This window comes from Stigmatopora nigra, chromosome 1 (genome assembly GCF_051989575.1).
Source record: "Stigmatopora nigra isolate UIUO_SnigA chromosome 1, RoL_Snig_1.1, whole genome shotgun sequence".
NCBI classification, from domain to species: Eukaryota; Metazoa; Chordata; class Actinopteri; order Syngnathiformes; family Syngnathidae; genus Stigmatopora; species Stigmatopora nigra.
The window spans coordinates 8,714,605-8,735,011 of NC_135508.1; the positions used below are offsets into that span (position 1 = coordinate 8,714,605).

Below are 20,407 nucleotides of genomic sequence, written 5' to 3' on the forward strand. Positions count from 1 at the left end.
TAGACCAGTGGAGGCAAGCCAGTACTTTTCGGTGACACAGTCCGAAATATGCGATTAATGCGTCAATCATTTTCAGTAATACATTATTCAATTCTCTTGAATGCGATAGACATCCCGTCCAATATGACTGGAGGGCTGGCAGCCATTTTTGTGCCACATTCAATATTTTCATATTTGGTTTTAGACTAATAAAAAGGGGAAAATCTCTAGTTTATACACCCTGCATTTGGGCCACGTAGTTGCGAATTAGTTTTAGCATTAATCTAGTTGACAAAAGGGTACAATATGTCATTGTTTTAATTGCATATTCAACTTGACTGTAAAATTGTTTAGTCTCTGCCAAACTGCTTGTTTTTGTATAAAATAAAGACAGTGAAAAAGATCACTATTCTCATTTTCTTTATAACTAAAATAATTTGTCTCAAGGCACGACTGTATTTGTGAACATGTTAAGGGACAGATCTTTTAAAAAAATCAATTTATTTTCAGATCTCTTTGCGATATTTATGTTATGGAATCCTTAGTTGCGGTTCTGTGCATTGATCCAATGAGTTTATGCTGTCTACTCTGTTTTCTTTTCATGCTGAGCATCGATTGATTTGGCCAGTGAATCCTCCAAGGGATATATATCATAACATAAAATGAGCAGTCCAGATTGATTTCCACATTCACTCCTTGATGTGTCGTTTTTTTCTCACAGCCTCTGCCATATGTTTATGCTATCTTATAGTGGATAAGTGTAATACTTGTAAGTGTAATACTTCAGTCTTCTTGACAGATTAAACTCCGTTGTAAACACCATTGCGCTCCGTCAAAAAAGACACTATCACATTCTTTTTGGCATCTATGATGATCATTTGTGTTCAGTGTCACATATCTAAATCTACATGCCATCCTAAAAGCTATCCCATAGCCATATAGTTTCCCATTTTCATAAACATACAACATCTGAATCAAAATCATTAGGTTAGGGCGTTAATCTCAGTTCAGACCACCCTATGTCAATTATGTTATATACCTGTGTACCGTATTTTCACGACTATAGGGCGCACCCTCAATGAATGACAATTTTTCCATATATAAGGTGCATTGTATTATAAGGCGCACTGTATTATAAGGTGCACTGTCTATTTTGGAGAAAATGTAAAACTTTCAAGTGCGCCTTATAGTCGCGAAAATACGGTAATTGCGATTGACTTCCAGGTATGAAGCACTCACTACACAGTCACCTCTAGAGCCAGCCATTGTTGATGCTTTGGATTTTTTGGTATAAAATATTGCAGCGGGGGGAGGAGCTATATGATGGAAGATTTTGTAAACTAAGATGGCATCTGCATATTTAACAGTAATGTTTCAGTTCAGGCATTTGTGTTTTTTTAATATCCGACAGTGGTGGTTTTTCGTTTTCAGTTTTTTTTCTTACATATATAAGGCGCACTGTCTATTTTGGAGAAAATTTAAGACTTTTAAGTGCGCCTTATAGTCGTGAAAATACGGTAGTTGTGTATACGTGGGAATGTGGCTATACCATTCCACAAACCAAGACCATACCATTGTTTGTCTAAATGTACCCTGACACTGACCAGCGTCCAACCGATTTTGTGGCCCATCTCTTGCCCAAAGTGAGTTTGAATTGACTGGAGATGCAAATTTATCAGTCCTTGTGAATATCCATATTCTTTCCTCACATTTTCCAGTGCTAAATCCATTGACACTATCTTGCCCTTCTATCAACCGACTATCAATCCACTCTTTCTACAGTGTGTATGTGGCATTCGACCAATAATTAGTTGCCTGATACATCAGTGCCCTGACATTGATTGGGAACAAATCAGATTTTGTCTCAACTTACTCTGCAATTGACTAGTGACCGCTCAATTGTGGCTTCGTATGTATCTATCATCAGATTGGATAGTAACGGGGGATAAGATTCATGAAACAATACCCCAAAATATCTCAGTTTAAAATGAAAATAGATTAAAATAATGACTATACATCTTGTTTTTCACCTTACCAGTTGTATTATTCATTGACCAATTTAAAAAATTGTCTTGGTAAGTCATCTGGTTCAACAGGCTTCTAATAGAAGACGGTAATGCTGTGACTTTTTTGGTTTTTTTAGTGTGCTTTTGCTAGCACCAAGCGATTATATAGGATATATTGCAACATTAGCTCCTTCTCCTGGCTTCCAGTTGACCATCTGCCATAAGATAAATGAATTATTTCGAAAATAGTGCAGATTGTTTCTCTGTTTTGTGCTGCTAGTGCCCATGGACCAGTTTGTGGTCCCACTTCTTCCTGATAGGATCGCTTTGTCACTTTTATTTCACCGTGCCCCAGTGGTTGTATAACTTCATATGGGAACTAACTTCATTTCCCTCCCTTCGACTATAAAACATGGATGGAAGCTCAGGGAAATCCCTCCCGGTTAATTGGATGTTTTACTGCAGATTCAGCCCCTTCATAGCTCTTCAACCTTTCCAACATTCATCACTGACACACTTCTGGAATCCTTAACCAAGTCCACTGCATGTACCATGTGTAATTGTTATAGATTATCTACAATTGGTCTTTTTTTCTTCCTCTTGCTCTCAAAGCTATTTGTGGCCCAACAATGGCAACCTGGTATTTCAAGATATGTATTATATAACAATCACACATTGGTGTCATAAACCATAAAATAGTTTGTCTAAAAAAAATCACTTGTTTTTGTGGAGTTACTCCCAAAACTGTTGATTCGGAAAAAAAATGTCAAAAAACCATGTTTAAAGTTACTGAACGTGTTGCCTTACATTTACAAAATATGCATAATGAATGCTAGGATTACAATAATCTTTTATTTTCTATCTTTGCCTTTATAAACTGGGATCTGTACGATACTGCTTGCTGTATTATTAGTTGTCAGTTGCATTTCCTTCATTTGTTTAATTGCATTGACACACAAGTCAAGTGTGTGATTTTTCTTAGAAAAGGCACATGATTTCCACGCAATAACGCTGCATGTTACTGACAAGCAATCATTCAATCTCACTTTCACACCTAAAGATTAGTGTGTGCTAAATCAAGGAATGTGGTGCTAAATCTAGTAACTGTGAAACTCTGTGCCATAAATGTGTGTATTTTTAATGGGACGATGGTATCAGTGTTTATGGAGTTTTTTTAAACATTTGTAAGGACGATGTATTTAGGTCACTCCACGATTCAGATATTTGTCACTTAAAACATTTTAATTGGGCACATTGCTATTTGTGAGCCAGTCTATGAGGTTAACCATTAGTTAGTTTATCGTTAGTGTGAAAAGTAGTTGATGTTGTTGTTTTTAAAAGCACAAGATGTTATAGTTATATTTTTAGTTTGAAAGTGAATTTTAGCTTGGAATGAACAGCTTGAAGCCTCTTCTGGACTGTTATTTACCATCTGCTAAACCGCTGCTGGGTCTCAAGCAGGGTTGCCAACTTCTTGAAAAAATAAAAATAAGGGCCCTCTCATTTATATAGTCACATTGATATATATTTATATTTCTTCTGTGGTCCAGTGTTCAATCCCTGGTGGGTTCCTGAAGTTTGGATGTTGTTACCATGCCTACATGGATTTTTGCTGGTTTCTTCCTACTTCAAAATAAAAAATATTAAAAAAAACATACTTGCTAGGCTGATTGAACACTCTAAAAAATAAAAAAAATGAAAAATATATATATATATATATATGTATATATATATATTTTTTTTTAAATATATATAAACCTCTTATCTTAAAGCACCACTATACTTGGGGAATCCATCTAAATAATAAACTAGTACTATTTACTTTGACTGTTTAATCTTGAAAATGAAAGGAACCACACTGACAAAAATATGTGGGTGGTAAAAATAAGTAAACCAAAAAAAATTGTACCTCTGGAGTCCCCGTGGTGGTGTATAACTGAGGTGTGGATCTGTTACTTCTTTAAAAAGTGTCAGCTGGTAGCTACGCGCTTCAGGACGAGCTCCAAAAGAACAAGGCTGTTAGCTGTTTCCCCTCAGAGATGTTGTCCCTCCACAGGCCTACAGATACCCATCAAGCACAAAGCTCCCGCTGCTTCAGTAATGAAGAACAGTGTAATGGTAAGTTGTTGCTGGAAGTCCTCTGGCTCGATGGGGGAGGGGGAGCGGTGCTGTGTGAACAGATAGCAGGTGGGTTTCAGCTGGTGAGTGAGTGAGTGCTCATTATCTTGACGTTAGAAAGTGTCGCATTAATCACATCGTCACATGTGAATCGACGTGAGTTCATAAAGTCACATTGGGACGACAACAAGCCCTTTTAATTCTGACAATGGTGACATTTAAACCCACTTGTAGAAAAAAGTCTATAACAGTAGCTCTACTCCTGAATGTCTTTACTTATGAAATCTTCAGGTTACAAAAAGACCCAATTCTGTTTCAGGATACAAAGGAAGTCCTAGTTACAAAACAATCAGTGCCTGAGTAGTATTACCCAATGTATGTTCCCATAAAAATCATTTTTTAAAATTCCAGTAGATTCTCTAGTGGACAAAAAGTGAGCCCCTTTTAACATACATAAGCTTTAACCTTTGCTGGTAACTAAAGGGTAGGTTGGCTTCTTGAAAAGAACCCCTGTTCCAAATAATATATACCCTGTAAACCGTCAATATGTGTGCTGATGATGAGTCTTCAAACATTGAATTGAAAGTAGCACCTTATTTATTTTAATTTTTTGCAATGTAACTAAATGAAGAAGAGTCCATAGTTTGTTTCTTTACATTCTGACGTGACCCTAATAAGAAAGAGTGCTACTGTAAAAGTAGGCGTGTAAAATATTTTTGGGAGAATATATTTGCCAGTTGAAGGAGGTAGTAGCTGTGTACAAACAGATGCAAAGCTAGATCATTTGTGATGAGTGGCGCTGGAATGCTCCTGGTGGATCTGACTAAGCACCCCCTTGCTGCATTCTTGCGTGGGAGGAACTCCACCATTATGCCTCGGCGGTTGCACCCGCGGCGAGCATTACCTCTCGCCCGTCTGTGGGCGAGCGTTCATTTCCGGTCCTACTCGCATACTGGGGATAATTGTGATGATTTGCATTGATATAGCTGTGGGAGAAAAGTGGAATCAAAGTCCCCCTTGCACAAGATGGAAAGCAAACTTTGATCAGGAGAGCATCACAAGGGCAGCAGGCAACACATCTATGTAGTAAAACTATGGGGATTTTTCAAATCTCAGCTGTTGATGAACGCATACTGCCAGGAAATGAAATAAGTGGATGCACCGCTGTCACACCGTGATGATGTGCCCAAATGGGAAGCTAATGCTGAGGATGTATAATGTATTTCCTTTCATTCATTTCCGGTACCTGTGATCTTTACTGCTTCCTTCATGCTGGCGACCCAGGAATTTTCCTGCCGTGGATTTCGCTTGATGGAAGGCAGTCATTCTCAAAAAGTGTACACATTCTCTATGGATTGGTTATTTCTATTTTGGGCAAATCATGCACTGGTGCTAATTTTTTTCTGAGAAATATCTTTTCACTAGTTTGCTTGGTTAACAGTCCAATGGCAGATGTATACCTCTGTATTTTGTGTCAATGGTTTAAAATAGTACTCTAATTAAACATGGTAGGAAAAAATGAAGGTGTTGCAAATTCACATAAGGATAAAATGCATAGAGATTAGTCGAGATAAGGGAGGGGGCGGGTTGAATACGACGAGGAAGAAACGAAAGGCGACCATACATCTGGGAAGAAAAGGATGGAATAAAAGCAGGAAGTATGGAAACATGTGAAAAAGGTGGGAAAAAAGGCAAGAGTCATTAGTTGAAAAAAGGAATGGAGAGACAGAGGAGAAATTTGGAAAAAGCTATAAATAAGTGATGGAGTGAAAGTGCGAAATTGACGGGTAGAGAAAGACAGTAGGAGAAATGGAAGAATGGGAAAGAGGGGAGAGATGGCATCATAATCATTCTATAGCAATAGATAGGGATCAAACGGGAGAGAGATGATGATGATGTGTGAATGGACGGGAAGATAGGTAGAATCTGGGAAGGCAACAAAAGAGAGGGTGTGAGACATATAGACAGAGGCAAAGAGTGGGAGAGTGGGGGAAGACAGCTTTACAGTTGTAAACAACGGGGAGTTCCCCTAATGTAGTGGTCCTGTGGTCAGGATGGACGAATTGATGTCAATGGCCTTTTTCCATGCATGCAATGAATAGATTTGTGTGCAAGAAAACTGTGCGTATGCAGATGAGTGGAAAGCAAGTGTGACAATTCATGGGTGAATGTCAAGCTTCACCTCAAGAGAATCTTCCATTCTGCACAGATTCGTTGTATAAGCTGGTGACACTTACGTCTGGGGATTGCAAAATGTCAGCCGCTGCGATCGTTGCAAAGTGATAGCCTGGCCTTTAAATAGAGCAAACTGCACATGTTGATGTCCGCTTACGTGCAGTGGCGGCCAACAGACGGCGCTTGAGTTCCGCACCACTGCAGTGCAGTCTCCTAAGTAAAACAAAAAAGCATTATGGGCCATAGAATTCTTGGCCCCATTGCAGATTGTGGCTCTATTTTGAAAGGAAAACCCATACACCGCGGAGTTAGCATCTCTCTGTGAGTCTCAGGCTCGTCAGTTGGGAGCTATGCGACTGAAACTCAGTCTACTTTATGAAAGTACCGTATTTTCACAACTATAAGGCGCACCGCATTATAAGGCACACCCTCAATTAAGGAATTTTTTTTCCATATATGAGGCGCACCGTGTTATAAGGCGCATTGTCTATTTAAGAGAAAATTGAAGTTTTTTCAGTGCGCCTCATAGTCGTGAAAATACGGTAATTGCTATTGACTTCCAGGTATGAAGCACTCACTACACAGTCACCTCTAGAGCCAGCCATTGTTGATGTTTTCCATTTTTTTGTATAAAATCTTGCAGTGGGGGAGGAGCTATATGATGGAAGATTTTGTAAACTAAGATGGCATCTGCATATTTAACAGGATTGTTTCAGTTCAGGCGTTTGTGGTTTTTTAATATCCGACAGTGGTGGTTTTTGGTTTTCTGTTTTTCCATATATAAGGCGCACTGGATTATAAGGCGCACTGTCTATTTCGGAGAAAATTTAAGACTTTTAAGTGCGTCTTATAGTCGTGAAAATACGGTACTAGTTTTAATGAGTAGTTGACCGTAAGCCACTGGTTTTGTTGCAATTCCTATTTTGAAACACACGAGGAAGCGTGTGAAGAAAAAAAATGTCGAAACTTCTGAATTTTTTACAAACCTGCACAAATTGGAACAATTATTTCACTAAAATGGACTGTAAACTCAAAGAAAAATGGAATAATTATTGGATTGTGCTAAAAAGGGGGGCGATTGTTCTTAACAACCCTGACAAAAGGGAAAAAAAGCTTTGGCCTGTTCATAATGGGATGCTGTAAGCATATCCGTGTCAACCGTCTGTCTTGTTAGCTATTTCGATTTCTTCTGTCAACACACTTGTGTAGTTTTAAACACTCCGAGCCAGAATACTATTATAAAGGAGAAGGCAGTGTGTTCCTGAGTATTTTTTTCAGTCCACAGCAGAATACTACAGTATTTTATCCTTTTAGAAATTGTCTATATCTATTAGTTTTATTATAACGTCACACTGTTGATGAATCACGGGCGTATTTATCGAACAATATGGCAAATGTCGTCGGAGTTTAGCCTCATCAAGTGGTACATAATTTATTTTAATTTTATTGTGTTGTACTACACGTTGATGAATATTGATTGCACATTCCCATGTATTGGAAAATAATGTATCAATTGATAGGTTAAGTAGGATGAAGTTATTGAATCCTTTGAATTAATACCTGCTCTGGTAGCAATAACGGAAACATATTTTGCAGCTTTAGATGAAAAAATCAACAAGATGCATTTTGGACTATTCCACTTTACTTAGCTGTTGTATTTCATGTGGATTACTGGCATGTCTACTTTAGCAACTCTTTTGTGGTTATGTTTAGATTAGATTAGAACTTGATTTCCTCCTGTATTTGGGAAATTTCCTTGGTTGCAGTAGCAATACAGACACAGAAGACATTGTAGACCAAGGTAAAAAAAACTGGAGCCACACACAGAAAGTCCACAAATAAAGCTTCTCAGTTGTGTTGCAAAGCATGGAAAAGCCGTCTCAATACACAAATAAGGTAGTGAATGGGCAGGTTCCATCAATGTTAATGTATCAAGATATCCTCAGCATTTTCATTATTTTCGTGCATTTTCTCTCTTTTTATTGTCATCTTCTTCAAAAGTCATTGCAAACTATGATGTTTGTTTACGGACGATGTTGAAATGGAACATCAAACATTACTTAGACAGTTGGGGTGGTTTTAGGTGACATATTTTAGAGCATAGAATGAATTTTAGCAATTAGAATGAATTCCAGTGAGAAATTTAGTATGAAGGTAAGGTAAACAAAATTAAAATTAAAGTGGGAACAGCACTACACTATGCAATAGTTTACTGGCAACTAACTTAACATAGAAAGTGACTTATTCATTTAAACAACAAAAGCTTTTTAAGCCTTTAAACCTTCCACAAAACCATAACTATAAAAAAAGTTAAAAGGAGTCAATAAAACAAGGTGATAAAACCATAAAAGAGACTGAAAGCGGTGTTAAACGATAAGTGCACCTCTGAAAGTGATTGATTGAAGTTGGTTGGGGTAAAAGTGTGTTTGAAGTACCCCCCAATGTGATGAAGCCAATGATTGCCCGACAAAAATATAATTGATAAAATTTTGGTTAAATATAGCGGCTGCAAGCTTATCCTCTTTTTCATGGAAAAAATAGTTTTCCATGTATACTCTGAGATACTTTATTTCTGTCTTTTTTATAGTATTATTTAAAATACATTGGATAATTTGGTGGACAAACAAAGACTTAGATTGTCAAAGTATATAACTCACTCACTCACTCACTGGCTCTCTGTTTCTAGTCATTAAATTGTCAGGCTTTTTTCTGCTGATTTGCAATCACGCTTTGAAGATAGGCAGACTATGAAATATGATGATTCCTGCATGCATGACAGTTCTGCATAAATTGTTCATTTTTGTGCTGTATATTGTGTGGTGGAAGGATGGCGGCTATGATAGGGAAGAATCTCTAAGTTATGCTTGGTGTACGTGCGGAGCATTTCAATGTGAATCATCACTTTAACCTTTTTATCTGTACACTTTAAGTAACATTTGAGCACAATACTTTTTTTATGCAAGAAGTAACAGAAGTCAGAGAAAACAATTAAAGTCTCTGAAGGAAAACAAATTAAAAGCAAAGCTTTCAATTTAATAAGTCATTTGTTATATTCTATTTTGCCAATGCAAATTCAAAGAAGAATTCCAGTTGCATTGCATTAACTTTGGTTGCTGTTGTATTTTACTCCATAACCTCATTTTGTCTCCTCCTCAGCATGCGTTTTTAAAATTTATCTCAGATGACGATGACTCGTAACGAGGCCACAGTGAGTTGCCTCCAAATGTTTTAAAAATCATTTAGACGCCCTACAGGCACTCATGTTTTGTACGCATTGTTACGACAACTCTGCATCATCTTTCCAAGAAAATTGGGGATGCACACATCCTCAAAATCTCTCCTAGGGGGGCTCCCCAGTGTGGAAATTCCAGATTTTGACTGGTGGCTGTCCTTTTGTTTTGATTAGAGAGAGCACTTTCTAGTGGAAGTGAACTCAATTTACACTTTTCACAAGCAGCAATGTTGTTAATGCTTTTTACAAAAAGGCAAACATACAAAACGTGCTTCCACCAAATTGTTAGTTGACATTTACTGTCAAACATTCATTCAATATCCCATTCACTCATCCTCCTAATGGTCGCGGGGGCGATTGACACTATCCCACGCAACTCTTAGTAGTAGGTTGGGGACATTGGTAATTGATTACCAGCCAATCACACTACTTTCAAATAAAAAACAATTAATTTTGTTGTGTTTTTAAACAACCAAGTAATTTTTGCTTCAAGAAGAACCGTTATCTAAATGCTAACACATACTGAGAATCAATGTAAACTGGATACATCCCAGTCCAATTGACTCACTATCTACAAAATATTGCCCTTTTCATATGAGGGCAATCTAACACGAATAAGAAGAGGACTATAAATCCCCAAGGCACTTTTCATCCCATTTTCGCTCATTTATTTTCTGTTCCAACCAAGTCAAAGCCCCGTAACGATCTGTACGAGTGGATCGATGGCTTGGATGCGCGTCCGCATTCATGTAGGGGAATGCACACAAGAAGAAGGCGGAGGAGAGGAGATAGGGAGGGAGGGTGGAGTTCGCAGCTTTCAGCTCACCCCCCACCACCACCGGCGGGCGCACCTCACCTCCGCGGCAAAGCGTGCCATCGCAGCCTGCAGAGTGGTCCTGATGTGAGCCCGCAGCAGCCGTCAACTTTCCAAGCTCTTTCTTTCTCCTTCTCTTTCTCTTGCTCTTTCTGGCTCTCACCTCGCGGCAGCACCGGATCACAGAGCTCGACTCTGGGCAGCCTGGGGTGGCTCTCCCGGAAGCATGGAGGGGGACGTGATGGATAAAGAGGAGACCACGGCCACGACAGTGTGTGACTTGGACCCCAGCAGTGGGAGCATCCCAGCAACCAAAGTGGAGATCACTGTCTCATGCAGGTCAGTGAAAGCATGCTATCCATCAAGTTGACGTTTTGTAATATGCGTTATTTCATAAAAGCCTACAGGGAAATTTGTTTTTATTTGATCATGCTTTGATGAGAATTTGACTGCTGGATATAATCAGATTTTTTTTCTGGAATGTGCTTCTCATTTTTCTTCTTTAGTTTAAACATAATTACAATGGTTTTGGTTTTTAAACCTTGCTTATATTTCTCACGCTCATACATGGATGCTGTCAAAGTTTAATTACAATGTTTCTATGTTTGAGTGTCAGATTGAAATATGGAATTTTTTTTGTTGACGATTTATGATATTTGGTTGGAATGTGTAGTCAATTTGATCGCAGAAATGAGCCATTATTGTTAGATATGCACACTTATGAGACATTTAGTTGAAATTTGTTCCATCTGTTTTCACAACACTGCATTTTCACAAATGCGTTGCAGTTTTTAACCAATTTTGTGGTGCTCTTAAGCAATGTTTTGAAAAACAAAGGTACATAAAATGTATGTAACATTTGAGCATCTCCAAGATGATGACCATCTTTCATCAAATTTGATGATTATTCCCATAAATGTTGATTTTCTCAGAAATAATATTGCTGTACTACATTGCTGTACTAGATTGCAATATTATACATAATTTTAAGTAATCATTTTCAACATCTGTCTGTGTTATATAAGGTGTTTGTCAGTTGATGGTATCGACTATGTCGGAGTTTGGTTGCTTCACTCCAGGTCAGCCACCCTAGTCCTCCTCCCCATGGTGTCGTAAGTGGCTTACAGACCTGGGAAGCATTTAATATACAAGCTCAAGCGCTCAAATGGTCCATCGCTCATTTTGAATTCTCACTCCGCAAGACTTCCCTTTGAAATACGTACACGCTTGCATGTTGGCTGCGCAGGGTGGGGCAGGGCTTCCTGCGACTGCTACTCTCCATCCTCACATTGCTGGGTGTTTAAGATATTCTATCGCAGGATATTCACCGGGCTGTGATGAAGTATTCATTCATTCATTCTTCGGAGACCCATAATGGATGGGTTTCATTTCACGTTTAAAATAGACAGGCACGAGAGAAGACGAGAATAAGTGCCACATCTTTCACCGTCTTTATTGGCATCTTGTTCTTCATCCTCTGATTCGACCCATTACTGGTGTGAGACCCTAATTTGATTGAATTGTTTTGCTGGAAACCAACAGGAAGTGGTTTGTGTGTGTTGTGTTTTTGTGTCAGAGGGGGTGAGAGTGAAGGCAATGCGTGTGGGCGTACTTTTAGGTAAACTAGACAGCTCAGCAGCTATAAATTATGAAGCATTTTCTTGACACGCTATCTCATGTGGGAAGAGCATATTGTCAAAGTTTTTAAAATGAGCTTGAAGGGACTGGTTCAGTTATTGGGAAATGAGCCCTTTGACACATGTTTGACTGAGCCACACGAAATTAGGTAACGATGCTTTGATACCTTGTTGGGAAACAATTCAAGGGCCTATTTTGAACACTTTTTTTTCTGTGGGGCTTATGTGGTGCATTCATGAAAAGATCAATATTCAAAATGCCAAGATATTACTTATTTCCATTTAACATTCACTCACTTGACACCAACACCCGCAGGGGGGAAGGTCATCATCGTATTTCACAGGTCAAAGGTCAGATGAGCAACATACAACACATCAAAAAATAAGACAAAAGGTCAATTGAGAACCAGGTGAGGAGGCCAACTTTTGCTGAGAGGGGAATAAACTGAAGGGGCTGGAGGTCACAGGGGGAAAAAATTCAACTGAGAAGCAGATGATGAGGCTGACTTTGACTGCGTGCATCTTGAGCAAAGTGTTTTTGGTCGACTAGACAAGGGACAGTGTCACAGGGTGGAGGTCACATGGACAAAATAAGGGGACAGGGAGGAAATATATATATTTGAATACACGGAATTATTTTCATGGTGTGAATAGTGTGGCTGGGTTATGAACCAGGAATTGGCAACCATGCTCCAGATGGCTTTTCTCAGTGCTCAGCACTCCCAATTTTAGTGTGTGTGGAAGAAGAAAGTAGAGGACAGATACTTGCATAATAGGGCATGGTCTGACATCCCACTGTGACCAATTTCCAGACCTACAGTTTGCAGAAGAAAAAAAATATTTCCCAAAAATGATTGAAATACAAAACAGACTACCGAGATTACACACACACACACACACACACACACACACACACACACACACACACACACACACACATATATCCATTATGTTTTCCTCAAGATAACAAAGATTAATACACCCCGCCCCCGAAAGATCCCCTTGTACCGAAAGCTTGCCATCCGGGTTTATGCCCAGAAGCGTCGTCGGTCTGAAGCTCCCTTGTTTGTCATTAATGTCTCTTCGAACAAAGACTTGCCTCTGGTCACACTTTTTCCAAGATAGAAAAATGTTTTCTGCTGCCTTGAGCAAGCCAGAAGAGATGTACTCTGCGCAATGGCTCATTTCCACGGTGGTCAGACCTTTGGGGAGCAATGCTACATGTAAAAAAAAATATAACAGTGGTGCCTTAATATAAGAGTGACCAAACTCCTGGGATTTAGAGAGATGATCTTTTTTTATCAGGATACCGGCTTTAATGTAATGTACCGGATTTTCACGACTATAAGGTGCACCGCATTATAAGGCGCACCCTCAATGATGACACTTTCCATATATATAAGGCGCACTGTATTATAAGGTGCACTGTATTATAAGGCGCACTGTCTATTTTGGAGAAAATTTAAGACTTTTAAGTGCGCCTTATAGTCGTGAAAATACGGTAATTGCTATTGACTTCCAGGTATGAAGCACTCACTACACAGTCACGTCTAGAGCCAGCCATTGTTGATGTTTTGGATTTTTTTTGTATAAAATATTGCAGTGGGGGAGGAGCTATATGATGGAAGATTTTGTAAACTAAGATGGCATCTGCATATTTAACAGTATTGTTTCAGTTCAGGCATTTGTGTTTTTTTAATATCCGACAGTGGTGGTTTTTCGTTTTTGGTTTTCTGTTTTTTCCATGTATAAGGCGCACTGGATTATAAGGCGCACTGTCTATTTTGGAGAAAATTTAAGACTTTTCAGTGCGCCTTATAGTCGTGAAAATACGGTATGTGTTCTGGAGCATGTCTAGACAACACAAAAACACTGTTATGGATGCTACAGAGTGAGTGTCTCTTAGATAGATATAGTTAGTGTGTGTTTAGAGGAATTATTTCAGGCATATTCAACTTTTCAAAAGCTGAATATTTCATCCACATAATAGCAATAAATGGCAATATGATGTATATATGAGGACAAAAGAAGTTGGTGGCTGTTGTGTGGCTGGCTGGGAGGCTACACAATGCTGTGTCATTTATTTAGTCAGTCGGAAACTCCATGATTGCAGAGCACTTGAAATTGAATTGTAGCGTGCCGCCTGCAGGCCATTTTGCGTTATCTTCCAATATTGCAAAAAGAGAAACCCATGGAAGAAGGAAAAAAAGTGAGAAGGGTGGCCACCAGACAGGAGTCTTATCAAAGGATGTGCGTATAGCCTTAACGGCACATTTCACCACGCCGAGGGTTCTGATCAGTTTTTTTGTCAGGTCAGCTCATCATCCTTGGCTTGAGTGTCTGCTTCTTTGTACCTACGGCTTGGCAACAAGGTGGTATTAAGAAAACTCATCACGCAGCTCATTCTGTAATCTGGTCTCTAAAAGTGGATGATCAGGTCACATGACTTGACTTTGACTTGGTATTTAAGAGATCCATCTTGAATTAAACCAAAACTACGTACTTTAATAGGCTCTATTTTCCCTTTTTGTTGTTGTTGTTTTTTGTTTCATCATATCTTTATATATTTGCATTTTGTAACATTTTTGTACTGCTGCACCATGACATTTTTCTAATATCCAAAGCAATTTGTGCCTTGGCTCACTAACACTGGAAACTTGAAAACACTGTACTTTTATAACCATTCAGTCACAGTGATTGATTGATTAGGGCAGCCTAGCATCCAATCAATACATTCCATAGCTGGAAGGGGAGGGGGTGGAGGGGGGTAACTAACACAATCAATCTGCTCTCGCGGGAGTCATTACCTTGGACGTGACCGCGAACAGGAGGAGAACCTGTTTTTCTCACTGACACTTTGCGCTCTGTTCTGCAGACAACTACCTGAACTCAGCTATTTAGCTTATCTTGAAGATACATACATGAATAGTCATAACCATAAACAGCACACGCTGGTGTCGCTCTTTCGAATGGAAGGATGTCGAGTCCCAATTAGTGGCGTACACATGAAAAGCTGTTGCATGGATGAACAGGATCTGAATTTGTTGACTGGGATTATTAGTTAGAATAGGTAATGTTGACTCCTTGATGTCACCCTACAATATGAACTCACTTGGCTGTTTACAGTGGTTTTTTGCTTCATCTTGCAATGTTTGTAACAATGTGCCGTCGGAAAGTGTTGACAAGTATGACAGGAAAAAAGCCAAGGGTGGAAGCAAGGCGATCTCTCTTGGCTCAGTGAGCTCAAGCTGCTTTTGTCACTATTTTCAGATCGCCCAAAGGCTGAAAAGAGTGTGTTTTTTGGACTCCCCACTGGTTTAGGAAATGTGAAATGACTGACAGGTTTACAAGTGTTACATCATTGGAAGGCTTTTCCCTCGGCGGTAGCTTGAACTTCTCAGTCAGCGGATTTGTAGTCAACAAAATCTCTTCCGTTTTCCACATTTCAATCCATCAAAGTTAGACAATAGCAAACAGACCAATTCTTTCTGACTGGCTGAGAACAGGAGAATTAAACACTCATTCGCAGTGGTTGGGTAAATATGCTTTTCCAACAACATATAAAATCAAGGGTTCAAACTACCATACAATCAGCCTGCAGCATAGCCAGCACTGTGCCTATTGCCATGTAATTTATTTTGCACCTTGGCCTTAAATAATACAATGCAAAATCTCCCGCATTTGCCTTCCACTTTTCGGAAACAGTTGCTCTCCCAAATTTTCCATAAAAACATAATTTTACGTATTATACTCCATTATGTTTCACCAATGTATGATCTGTTGGCACCTGCATTTATTTAGCTTGACCAATTAATCATCTGTTATTTGAAATCTCAGAAAAATCAGGGGTGCAGCAGAACGGTTTTGTCTTTAAACATTTGTTTATTTATGCCTATGATATTTATGATATAGCTATAAAGTATTCAACACTATGAAACATTCAAATATTTTTTTCCACAATTCTTAGTTTATTTTGTCATAATAAATGTTTGCTGAAATTCCTCCCTCTAAACAATGAAAGAATATAAAATTAGCACATTTGTAACATTAAAATGACTGTTTCAGGTTTTTTAATTTTTAATTTTTTTCTAATTTTGACTGTCTTCTATTACCTTGACAACCAGGACCGAATGGAACAAGGTTGTTGCACGGAAATTGGGTATATTCAACCTTTCTGATTTAATAAGTTTTTCACTTGTCATTTGTTTTTAATCGTATTTTTTGCAACCCTGCAAAGTATTTGTACCCAAAATAAATAAACAAGTAATTAAAAAAATAAAAGTGGCTAGCAAGCAATCTAACCAAGCAATCTTTCTGGTAGACTTGTCGCGACTGTGAGAATCCCTCCTGAGATGTTCCCGCCTCCACGTCTATACTGCAAATGAAGCCACATCTTGCTCATTCAACCATATCACCCCATAAAACAAGCAGCTGTAAAGATTCAATTGTATTCTCAGTTACAGTGGTGGTACTTCATCACCAAACCTTCAAGTTACTTTGGCATGTACTGTACTGTACTGTAGTTCAATGCGCCTCATGCATCACCAATTCACGCCTAAAAAGTGGGTAAAATAATGGTATTAAAATTACATTTAATGGTATTGAGAACCATTATAATGTCAAACTGTGTGAATACTAACAGTAGGGTATGGGGGATTGAATCAATGTTATATTTACAGCACTTAAATATTGATATGACCAAAAGGTATTACATATGCAAATCCTATGGAAAAAAAATGTATAAAAACTTTGATATCATACTTAAAAAAATAAATCAAATTTGCAGAAGAGTCTATGGGCATATTCACACCAAGAAAATCCTTAGGTCGCTTCCTTTGACCATTACCCAAACTGAGACCCCCTATCTGGTAAGGTCTTGTAGCCGCCGTTTGGTCAAAACCAGAGTTTGCTGGTTTTTATTCACACCAGCCCAAAGGGGGCTTTTTAGCTTGGTCCGGGGCAAACTGGGCAGGTGTGGAAATTCCTTATGTCTTCTAAATGGTCTAGTAACGCCTCAGGGTGCCCCCAGAAGAGCTGAACAAAGTAGCTAGGGAAATGGAAGTCTGGATATCCCTGTTAAAGCTGCTGTGTCATATTCTGCAGCTGGGCTGGTTGTATTTTGCCTTATAAGACCCAGGTGTGTGGCAGTGGGCGGAGTTCCCTGTGTCGCACCTGTTTACCATCTTGTCAGCAGGGTATTTAAAAGCAGGCAATCTAATAGAAGCATATTGAGATATTGTCTTGCTAGTGACCATTGCCAATTTATAATCTTGTGGTCTTTGCTGCTTGCTAGTCGTTGCTAGGTGCCTCTTTTCTTGTTTTTGGCTTGGTTGTTTCTAAATTTGTATTGTTTCCTCTACCTTTGGTAGATATATATATTTTTCAATATTTATACCCATCTCTTTTGGTGTGTTTTTGATTGGAATACATTTTGTAACTTTGCCTTGGTTTGAGTCATCTGCTTCGATTTCAAAATATACTTCTGGCTCTGAATACTGTAAAAGCTGCCACAGCGCTTTGACCTCAGATAAGTGAATAATGAATAATAATGAATTAAGGAAAATGTAAATGTTGCACAAATCCCATGTGCTTCAACTGTTGCATAAATAATACAATATACATTGTACAATTACAAAGTAAACCTGAGACGATGTTAAAGTATCAGGCTTTTAAAACTATTTACATCGCATCTGCAAGGTCCATGTGGTTATAGAGTAACCTGAGACTTGAGTCATATATCTTTTCCAAATCCTGGTCTTCTTTCTCGTAAAGTAATGGCCTCCCATTTTCAAGCACTTCGACTATGGCTGACTACTTCCAGTACGATCTGCTGCCTCATTGACTCTCTGAAGGACAAACGAGTCAAGAGAGTTGGAAAGTTCTCTCATGACATTAGAGACGAGGAGAGAGACAATAAAAGAGGTTTGCTTTTCCTTTACTTAGCTTTCTTCTACACCCCGCAGCCTTTTTTTCCTTTTCAAGAGAATACATTCAACGCATCTATACTCACTTAGTGCTCTCTCAGCGGTGCTTCTTCTTTAGCCAACATCGCCTAAAGCAGCTTGGGAGCAATCAAAGCAAATGGGAGGGATGGACTAACAGACAGATCGTCCAGCCTCGGCACAGGTCAGCTGAGCCATTTGAAGTCCACGTTATTTTATCGACTTTCTCTTTCGCCTCAGGTACTTTTCTTTTTTGAATTCATCAAAAATGTGAATAATAAGTCAATAGGGGAGAATGGAATTTCAAAAGTGCCGTTATTAAAATTAAACCACTGAGGCATAGACCTAATGTTTTCTGAGTCAGACTGATCCACAATAAAGCAATTTAATGAGTTTACATGAAGAAGAGAAGCACGATCGTAATTTTATTTTCAATTGAGTTTTGAGTTTCAACAATACGAGGCGACATTCAGATTATTTTTGTAGTGTTGACATGTGAGATAAAATTTGAGATAGAAGCACTATCGGAGGCGAGTAATCAATACGAAAAATAAAGGGAATGAGCATTGTGAGTACTCATGGAGCTTGATAAAGAATATCATCTTAATGGTGGGGGATTCTTTGAAATGAAGAAGATGCAATGTGCCAAGGGGAAAGAGTGGGAGTCAAATGGATCCTGTCTTATTGTTTCACGTAATCCACTCAATGATAATGTTCTGTGTGTGGCTTGAACAACAGCTTGAGCTTTCAGTTCTTCAAATGCCAACAAAGTCTCTACTGTACAGTATATCTTGACCTGATTCTTTCAGTTATGCATTCATCTTCCGTTCCCCTTATCCTATAAAACTTTTAATAATTACAACAATTACAGGATACACATAGACAAAGAACCTAGCACACTTACAATTACACATTTATTTTTTAACGTTTGTCCTTCGGATGGCATGACTTGTCACTCTACTGCCTTTTAAATGTGTTACGCTTTCATTGGTTAACATTAGTGAGATAGACAGCCAAACTACTTTTCATTCACCAAGAGATGAGTGTCCTTTTTTCTTTATCAACAATGAAGTTTGAAGCCATATAACCAAATTGGATACTACTTGTATGCCATTACAAGACCTCGCTTGTGATTTTAATCCAAATTCCACCAGAGCAGCAATGTCCTAGTGAGGTTATTCGCAAACATAGCCTAAAGTATTTAAATGACACAAATATGTACATACTCTATTATCTCAAATCAAATCATATCATGACTATTGAATATTTTGGGTTGCATACAAATCTCAAACATAAATTCAATGAAAAACCCTCTATAAATGAATAGTTGCCAGTTGTTGGTGATTATGCAAAATATTTATCAGTTATGCAGTGAAAATGGGGGCCGATGATATATTAACTAGGCTAGTTCCTCTGCATTTTGCACTTCTAAAGTTGACCTGGAGCTGTGAGTAATCCTGAATTATGGGATAATGTTGATAAAGATAAATGCAAAAGAGCTAACTTTCTAACCTCTTTTGCTTAAATCGCTTTGGAGGTGTCCAGGAGAATACAATCACGATAAAAAAAAATTAAAAAAAAAGATGATTCATCTTATTATTAGATGGGAATTCTTAGTGTATTTTCCCTTAAACAGATCCTCACTGTGCGACAAATGCTGAGGCAAAGAGCAGAACATCTGCTGTTCTATTAGCCACAGGGACATCTGTTCTCTTGACCTTCACTGTGGTGGCACCAGGTGTCTCCTCCTTGTTCGTCTCCTCCCACATCTCTTATATTATTCATTTTTTTTTAGCTTTGCAGTTCCCCTGTTGCAGTAACTGTCTTACAAGCATCTAAAAGATGGCATTAATTAAAAGAAAAAAAGAGGGCTAATCCGCCATTTCAGGAAAATAATGTAAAAGTGATCCAACATCGGTTTATAAAATATACATTAATCAAATATATTCGTGTATTCTTTTTTTAATCACTTATCCTCAACAAGCCTACCCTACATGTTTTTGGGATGTGGTGAGGAAAGTGGAGTACCCAGAGAAAAAACACAAAGGCCCAGGTAGAAACTGCAAACTCCTCACAGTCAGGACTGACTTGGGATCGAACCCTCGACCCCAGAACTGTGAGTCTGACGCTTTAAACACCCGCCGGACAGTCTTGTCGGTGGACAAATTACCTTAGAAAAGGGGTAGGATTCAAATAAGTAGGGTTCTTCTGAATATTGCTCCTTTTTGCACCTTCAGAGTGTTTAAGTGTGGGTTTGTGTTTTTGTTTTTCCACTCAATATTCTAAATAAAGTATACCGGGGGTAAAGCTATGTTTGTTCAAATCCTGTTGTAAAAGAAACCTTATGGCTAAAGTGATGAAAGTAGAGGGCAAAGGGTGTTAAGCTAATACCCAGCTTTACCTTTTTTTTATCTCCTTTGTTAATGACACTGACAATACTATTCCAATGGAAGTCAGATTGTCCCAAGACTAATACCACAAAAGCTGCTTCCTTTAAAACTGCA

General features: G+C 38.5%; 1 protein-coding gene across 2 annotated transcripts in view; it reads left to right on the top strand.

Moving 5' to 3' along the window:
* Nucleotides 1-10,308: 10,308 nt before the first annotated feature.
* Nucleotides 10,309-20,407, top strand: part of cpne5a (copine Va) — a 55,682-nt gene continuing 45,583 nt past the window's right edge. The window contains exon 1 of one of the 2 annotated variants that reach the window (XM_077715469.1): nucleotides 10,309-10,663. In XM_077715469.1, coding sequence (XP_077571595.1) covers nucleotides 10,551-10,663 — 113 coding nt within the window. In that variant the 5' untranslated portion in view covers nucleotides 10,309-10,550. The remainder of the gene's footprint in view (nucleotides 10,664-20,407) is intronic. The other variant, XM_077715461.1, reaches the window with a different exon arrangement.